Genomic DNA, 8,583 nt, shown 5'->3' with positions numbered 1-8,583 from the left:
AAGCGCCAGTTAAATAATCCTTAGTTTAAAAGATGAATATAACTCTTGACATTTTTTGGTAAGAACTAAGATGGTCATTTTAGCAAAGTATTCTGTGTATAGACATGAGTCATTTATCTACAAATTTTAATGGTATTAAGTGAATGATTTTCCTGGGCTAGGTTTGGTGCAGGCACATGAAGAAAATGTGGGGACAAGGGGAGAGAAAAGGGGTATGAGAAAGAAAATCTGGTAGGGGCTTGACAGGGAAGGGCAGGAAAAAAAGAGGGAGAGCAATGGGATGAGGGTTCTGCTTGATTCCAATTCTGTTCTTCTCTAATAAATTTAAAATACAAAAGTACAAAATAAATCCATACATGAAGTAATCTTAATCTCAAGTTATTATCATAAATATTTATCGGATAGCTTCTATATACTAACCCCTATATCTCCTTCATTGCTTTTAAGAAAGGGAGAAACCCCTTCCAGAGACCAGATAGGTTACAGAGATATGATCTGAATTTTGCAGTAGGTAGATATTAAGAAATACTACATTTAAAAAAAAAAGCAGTAGCTCCACTTGTTGTGATAAAAATAAATTTATTTGGGGAAAAAAAATACCATCTTTCCTTGCTTGACAAGGGCAAATTGCCACCATAGTGGAGTTCAGTTGTTAAAATGAGTGACCATTGCTCCCCTTCACTTCCATGTCATGTATGTATAATCAACAAGTAGGACAAGTGACAAGGTGTACAAATGACTGTTTCCAATTCATCCCACTGACCATGCCAACAGTTGCTTCCTGTCATGCTGGAAAACAAACAAACATAGGAAAACAGGCCAAGACGGTCTTTTTGTTGATTTAAGTGTGTTCTTTAATTGGCTTAATAGTTCTCCACCTTGCAATTTCTGAGTATTGGAACCAACTTCATTTCTGTACACACCATGAATTAACAAATGTCTTCTAATCCCAAATCACTTTTAAAACAAACCCTTACTGAATGATTAACACATATCTTTCAATGCATGGCTTTAGGTGCCATTGTTTTGGCACACTTTGAAATGTGATTTTTTTTCCATCCCAACATTGTGATGTCATAAATTAAAAGTTCAACGCAGAATTTCATTATCACTGCTCCATTGCACTAATGCCCAGTAGTTGACCGTGGTCTATGCTTCATCATCCAAGTTTATAAAAGGAACTTTGGAATTTCAGTTGTGTTCAACCAGCTAACAGTCCTCTTTCCTGCTCCACGATTAAATAAGTCAGTATTTTTGGAAGTGCTGGTCCGAGCTGTTTGGGGCCCTCTGCATTGTCACAGGGTAAAGAGGCCTGAAACTTGATTATCTTTAGCAGGAAGATTTTAGTTCATAAGTACCAAGTGGTCATCACTTCCTTTCCTGTATCAGAAAGGGGAAGGAGGAAAGAGAAAACAATGATTTCAGAATCTGTGGGATGGAATAGGAATACTCTGCAGTCAGGCATGCATAGGTTATAGACACACTGAGTTCGACATATAAGAAGAAAAGGTAAGAAGGTCAATGTACATTATTTTTGGTTTGACTAGATGCTTTTGGCAATTCTGAGGAGTTGTACATGTAAAAGGACCCTGCGTCTCCTTTCATTGACAAAGCAGTGGCTTTGTCACATGACAACAACATATGGCTACAATTGGCTACTCAATGGCTACAACAGATTTTCCCCTTTGCTGCAGTGGAGAAGGGGAAAGGTTAATTCTGTATTTGTCCAACCAGGTATATCTTTCCAAAGAATCACATCACATGAGACCTGGTTTCAGAGGTCATCTGTTGTACTCTGATGGCACTGGAAGGACCAAGAGGTTAAGGAGAGATCATGGGACACATTTGGTAACCAGAAGGGTCCAAAACAGAAAGCCAGGTGTTCTGATGATCAGTCCAGAGACTCTGTCAACAATTTGAAGGAAAATCAGTCTATTGTGGTTGCTGGACCTGTTTGATTAAAAAAGTGACCCCCATCTGTGTTCTGCAGGAGACAGAGCTGTCAGTTGGGGGTGTCAGGGATAGGCACCAGAAAGGTGACCTAGACACCAATATTTGTGATGCCCTTACTCCCCACATTCCCTCAGTGAGGTCTCTCTCTAATATTTACTCTCCCTTTATGGCCTTCCTCAATTTCTACCATTCTTAGGTTCCTAACCTTTAAACACCTCCAGGTGTACTTTTTGATGGAGTCAAAGTCATCATTTATTCTCATGGCCCCAGGACCATCCATTTCCGGCATCAGTCCCGTGACCTTCATTTACTCTCTGTAGGGTCCATCCCAATTGGCCTGGGGTCCAATCAGATCAAACTTTGATCTGATTATTCAACTAAAACTTCTCCAGCTGACTTCACCCATGACCATCTTCGGTAACGACCACTTCTGTTTTTATTTTTGATAGCCTCTTTTTTCAAAACTTTCACCATTTTAGTTCTTCAGCTGACTTCCTTGGTAGACTCCCTCAGTCCACTGAATTCTTTCATTTGTCATGATGAGCAGACCCTCCTGTGAAGCAGGCATCTTCTCAACAGCCCCTCGCATGCCATACAGTGGACCGTCTGCTGATAGTGATTCTTCTTCTCAGTTCTCAGACCCAATCCGACCAAGACGTTTTCTAGTCCCTCCCTTAAACCTTTTGCTCATTCCATGTGGCTGCACAAGAAAACATTTAACATCCTCCTGTGGCTTTTGTGATGCACACCAAAGTCCAAAAATCAAATACCAAAAACTTATCGGTTACTTTCCAGAATTCACAATTGCATTCTCTAGTGATGATTTTTTCTTTACAGTTAAATCCACATTGGAAAAAACAACTTTGAGAGACTTTCCTTACATAAGGTGCCTCTTAGGAAGCCACTGCCTATTAAGAAAATTAATTTCCCTTTATCCCAGCTTCCATGGGAACACTTTAATGCTCTGAGAGGAAGAAATGTGATTTTAAAAAACTGAACTTTTCTCAGAAGACTTCATTTCATATTTACCAGACATTCTTTGGAAACGCTCACTCATATCATTTCAAATCCCAAGATGCGGTATGAATCGATTAACAGAAAATACATCCTGTGGTTTAAAGTAGCAATTACGTTCTTCCATCTCCCTTCAGGAATTTGATTTAGAGATTTCCTCTCGAAAAACATGGGTAGGGGATATTTTCAGTCAACAACCCCACCTGTGACTACAGAGGAACATAAATAAGGGCACAATTAAGAAAACTATCCTCATGTGACCCCTATTTTACCCCCAAACCACTAAGTGGATGCTTTGCCACTGAGGTGTAGACCATTTGCATAAGTGTCCTGCCGAATGCCAGCAAAGCACAGTTGGTCGATGGAGAGCTACTGATATGTGTTCCCAACCAAAGCTATGCACAGCCTCCTCTCAAGCAGGTTCTCTGCTCAGCTCAAGAAAGGTTATTTATACCAAATACTGTGGAGAGGGAAAGGCCGTGGACATTCCTAGAGCTCCACTCCTAAAAATAAGAGTTTTGACCTCTTACTTTGGCCACCTCAGAGTTCACCTTCTTGACGTTAGCGGACATAACCCAGGCCTTCTTGTTAGGGTCTCATCATATTCCCTAGAGATTTCAACCGCGTCATGTAGCTTTCTACCCCGTTTTGTAAGAAACAATTCATTTCTAAAGCCAGTTTCAGTGGGAGGAAAGAAAATGAAAGATGAATTATTTCCCACAATAAGCTGATCTCTGAGAATAGGGTAAACCTTGGAAGAACCCGTTGTTAAGGCCACAGAGAAGATCACCTCAGGAGCATGGAGACCTGATTAAACACAATACTGACCTCCTCAGGCAGCAGATGCAGGACAAGAAGGGTGAGGCCTCTTTCTGATACTTCTCTTTGCTACCACACTCCTTCAGGAATTCCTGAAGGTCCGTTTCAGGAAATCCATTCTGTTGGTATTTCTTTAAAAAGTACATAATGTTGTTACCTTATTTGCAGAGCATGAGAAATGGCTCCCTCTGTCAACACATCAAACCCACCTTTGCTAAAATAAAACTCTCCCACGTTGCTAGCTCCGATCCAAGAACTGATATTAACAGTGAGGCATCAATCTGTCAGTCCCAGAAAGCTAAGCCAGGGCCACCATGGGAACGGAAAACAATCCAAAAAACCCAGAAAGAAAGCCATGGCTGGGCAAGGGAGGGGTGTGTTAATAAAGGGAATGAAGGAAATAGTCAAAAGTCTAAAATTTTAATGTTAAGACCAGATAAGACCTCCCCTTTCTCTCACTGCCAATGTAGAGCCCTCAGGGAAGTAATCCCTATTTCCTCTACTTTTTATTTTTTAGTTTATTTATTTATTTATTTATTTTGAGAGACAGCACACAAGTGGGGCGGTGCGGAGAGGGAGAGGGAGAGACAGAATCCCAAGTAGGCTCAATGCTAACAGCACAGAGCCCGACACGGGGCTCAAACTCACGAACCACGAGATCACGACCTGGGCCGAGATCAAGGGTCCGACACTTAAACGACTGAGCCAGCCAGGTGCCCTATTTTCTCTACTTTTGTAGAAATTGGTCACTTAGTGGGGGAGAAGGCAGAGGGGTCTTCCCACTTACCTCATGCTTACTGAAGTCACCGAGGCTTGGCCCGCTCGCTGGGGCAGGGGCACTGCCACATCAAAGACAGGAACCCACAGGGCAGGAGTACGCAGTTCCTGTCTCCATGCCCAGCCCTGCTGCTACAGCCAAACAACCATTCCCACGGGAGCGCTCAGCTCGCCATACTCAGAGTGCTCAGAAGTATTTCCAATAGACTGTCCTCTTCCGAATTAGTCTGAGAAGGGCTTAGGAAGAGGACAAAACCCCAAGGCACTGACATGAACCCCTGGTCCTGAAACAGGATTTTCCAAGCACAACCATCTGCTGTGGAGATGCGGCCACACTAGGCAGCACAGAGCTCGCTTCAAGCTACAACTCAGTTAAACAGGTCCAGTCTGAAAGGATACAGAACCCACAGGACGGCTTCAGAAGCTAGGACACTCAGCAGTCACAAAAGGCTCAGTTTTCATGATTTAAAGGAAATTCGCACCACACACATGGTTATGTCATGCTGTGTTAGCAGTGTATCCATATCTGGACAGGCTGTCACGACAGCAGTCACCCCTCATCACTCAAACTTATTCAAAAGCTCAAGTTCCAGAACAGGCAGGTACACCTATACCTGCCATTGCCAACATGGACAGCCCAACTATGTGATTTACCATGCTCGGCCCATCCCGACCCACTTCCTTTCTCTCTTCCAGCATACTTCTAAACCCACCCACCCTGGTCAGGGCAACAGGGACAATGCCCCAAATGTATACTTAAAATTAACTTCCAGGGGCACCTGGGTGGCTCAGTCAGTTAAGCTTCTGACTTTAGCTCAGGTCATGATCTCACGGTTCACGAGCCTGAGCCCCACATGAGGCTTTCTGCTGTCAGCACAGAGCCTGCTTCGGATCCTCTGTCCCCACCTCTGTGTGCCCCTCCCCCACTTGCACTCTCTCTGTGTCTCTCTTAAAATAAGGAAATAAACTTTAAAAAATAAAATAAAATTGGGGCACCTGGGTGGCTCAGTCAGTTAAGCATCCGACTTCAGCTCAGGTCATGATTTCACAGTTTGTGAGTTCAAGCCCTGCATCAGGCTCTGTGCTGACAGCTCAGAGCCTGGAGCCTGCTTCAGATTCTGTGTCTCCCTCTCTCTCTGCCCCTCCCCCACTCATGCTCTGTCTCTCTCTCTGTCTCAAAAATAAATAAAACATTAAAAAAATAAAAATAAAAAATAAAATTAACTTCCAACATCTAAAAAGTTTCTTTTCCACAAAGCCTCAAAATCAAAATACTATTGTCCTATTTTAAGTAAAAAGTGTAGTATTTTCCTACGTTCCAATCCAGATAGAATTTGTAGTCATTTTTTGGCAGCAAAGATTACTTACCTTGATGGTATCATAAGAATCTGTAATAAGTGCAATGAACAGGCTGAGGATCATATATATAAAAAGACTGATGAAGGAATATAAATACAGGCGACTGAACAGCCACACCAAGATGCTCTTCTGCTGTATTTGAGCAAAGGTCGCAAACATGTCATCACCATTGACCAGAGAAAACAGACACTCAGCAACTGTGTTCAGATCTTCAAACTGTAGGGGGGGAAACCAGAAATTTTTAAGACGTAATATCCAAAAAAAACAGAGAAACATCTAGTTAGCTTCTTTTGCTGATGCTGTTGTCACTATCATTAAGTGACATTCATTTTATTTATTTATTTTTTTAATTTTTTAACGTTTATTTATTTTTGAGACAGAGAGAGACAGAGCATGAATGGGGGAGGGGCAGAGAGAGAGGGAGACACAGAATGGGAAGCAGGCTCCAGGCTCTGAGCCATCAGCCCAGAGCCCGACGCGGGGCTCGAACTCATGGACCGCGAGATCGTGACCTGAGCTGAAGTCGGATGCTTAACCGACTGAGCCAACCAGGCGCCCCGACATTCATTTTATTTTTTAAAATTTGTTTATTTAAGTTCAAGTTAGTTAACGTACACTGTAGTATCGGTTTCAGGAGTAGAACCCAGTGATTCATCACTTACATACAACACCCAGTGCTCATCCCAACAAGTGCCCTCCTTAATGTCCTTCACTCATTTAGCCCATCCCCCCAACCCGATCAACCCTCAGTTTATTCTCTGTATTTAAGAGTTTCTTATGGTTTGCCTCCCTCTTTTTATCTTATTTTTCCTTCTCTTCCCTTATGTTCATCTGTTTAGGTTCTTAAATTCCACATGAGTGAAATCATATGATATCTGTCTTTCTGTTTTATTGCACTTAGCATAATGCACTCTAGTTCCATCCACGTTGTGCAAATAGCAAGATTTCATTCTTCTTGATTGCTGAGTAATATTCTACTGTGTGTGTGTGTGTGTGTGTGTATACCACATCTTCTTTATCCATTCATCAGTCAAGGGACATGTGAACTCTTTCCATAATTTGGCTATTGTTGATAGTGCTGCTATAAACACTGGGGTGCATGTGCTCCTTCGAATCAGCATTTTTGTATCTTTTAGATAAATACCTAGTAGTCAGTTGCTGGGTCGTAGGGTAGTTCTATTTTTAATTTTTTCAGCAACCTCCATACTATTTTCCAGAGTAGCTGCACCAGTTTTCATTCCCACCCACAGTGCAAAAGGGTTCCTCCTCCTTGCCCACATCTGTTGTTGCCTGAGTTGTTACTTTTAGCCATCCTGCCAGGCATGAGGTGGTATCTCATCATGGTTTTGATTTGTATTTCCCTGATGATGAGTGATGTTGAGCATTTTTTCATGTGTCTGTCAGCCATCTGAATGTCTTCTTTGAAAGGTGTTTATGCATGTCTTCTGCCCATCTCATTTCTTCACTGAATTATTTGGGTGTTTTTTTTTTTTTTTTGGTGTTGAGTTGGATAAGTTCTGTATAGATTTTGGATAACACCCCTTTATCCAATAACTAATTCATTTTCAAACATCTAGAATATACCACAATACGAAAACATTATTCAAAACTCTCCTCCACGCTTACAATCTTAGTATTTCTCTCACTTTTTTTCCTTTGAACTTTTTATATACTTGTGGTCACATCATCTAAGAATTTTGGATATTGATTTTTTTTCTACTTAACATTTCTTGAGTTATTCACACTTAGAAAGCATTCTTTTTATGTAACAGGCCATTCCTTGGATGTCAAATTTAACTATTTCCTTGTCACTAGACATCCCAACAATATTTGTTATTATAAAGGACAATGTAATAAACATGTCTTAGCATAATGTTTTTTCCTATTATTGGTTCTAAGTGATGCATGTCTGCCAAACCACTTTCTGAAGGAACTGTGTACTCTACAACCAGCAAGATAGAAGTGGCTGAGACACAGCACGGGCTCGAGAAAGTTTTGCCACATGGAGTGTTTCACTGTAGCCTTTCCAACCACAGGTTCAGGTAATTATAGCACATTAAAAACAAAGATCACCACGGTGGGAAAGTGTCAAAAGATGAAGGATCACGGCTCATGCCTTCAAAGGGCTCCCATGCTAATAGTGGACAGGCCAAGATACACAATGCCCTGTGGTAGAGCTGGGGTGGGCTGTGTAAGCAAAGCGGCCCTCAGAACTATGGCCCGCAGGCTGAGTAGTTCACCAATGAGAGGAGAAAGGGGAGCGTTTATCAGTGGACATAGGGGAAAACAGCGCTCTACCGGGAAGTGGCTGGAGTCACGCAGCAAGGGCAACCTCTGGTCTTCTACACACTTCAAACTCCTACAGGCCAACTTGAAACCAGTAAAAATACTCTATCCAGAAGAGTGACACAAGCTGGTCTGTTTGTTAAAGGTAACCGCAGCCCACGGAAGATCTCCTAGAATGAGATAAGCCTAGGGGCAGGGAGGCCAGTGAGAGGTGAGTGCGGGAGCCGGGGGTTGCAAGGAACCCAGGGGAGACCGGAAAGAGAAGGAAACGAAGATGAAAATAAGTCTGGGAAGAGACACCTAAGGGACTCAGTTTTAGATGAGGCGAGTCTGAGGAGCCAGAGAGAAATGCTGATATTAAGCAGTTAGTTGGAG

The 8,583-nt window shown here is 42.2% G+C and overlaps 1 protein-coding gene across 4 annotated transcripts in view; it reads right to left on the bottom strand.

The window, feature by feature from the left end:
- Positions 1–559: 559 nt before the first annotated feature.
- MCOLN2 (mucolipin TRP cation channel 2) overlaps positions 560–8,583 on the bottom strand; it is a 57,505-nt gene continuing 49,481 nt past the window's right edge. For all 4 annotated transcript variants that reach the window (XM_058716770.1, XM_058716773.1, XM_058716774.1 and 1 more), the window contains exons 12-14: positions 5,932–6,138; positions 3,796–3,917; positions 560–1,380 (exon numbers count right to left, since the gene is read on the bottom strand). In XM_058716770.1, the coding sequence (XP_058572753.1) occupies positions 1,344–1,380; positions 3,796–3,917; positions 5,932–6,138 (366 nt within the window). In that variant the 3' untranslated portion in view covers positions 560–1,343. The remainder of the gene's footprint in view (positions 1,381–3,795; positions 3,918–5,931; positions 6,139–8,583) is intronic.

The sequence above is a fragment of the Neofelis nebulosa genome, chromosome 2 (assembly GCF_028018385.1).
Source record: "Neofelis nebulosa isolate mNeoNeb1 chromosome 2, mNeoNeb1.pri, whole genome shotgun sequence".
NCBI classification, from domain to species: domain Eukaryota; kingdom Metazoa; phylum Chordata; class Mammalia; order Carnivora; family Felidae; genus Neofelis; species Neofelis nebulosa.
Note: the sequence above shows the minus strand (reverse complement) of the source record. Positions and strands in the feature narration are given on the sequence as shown.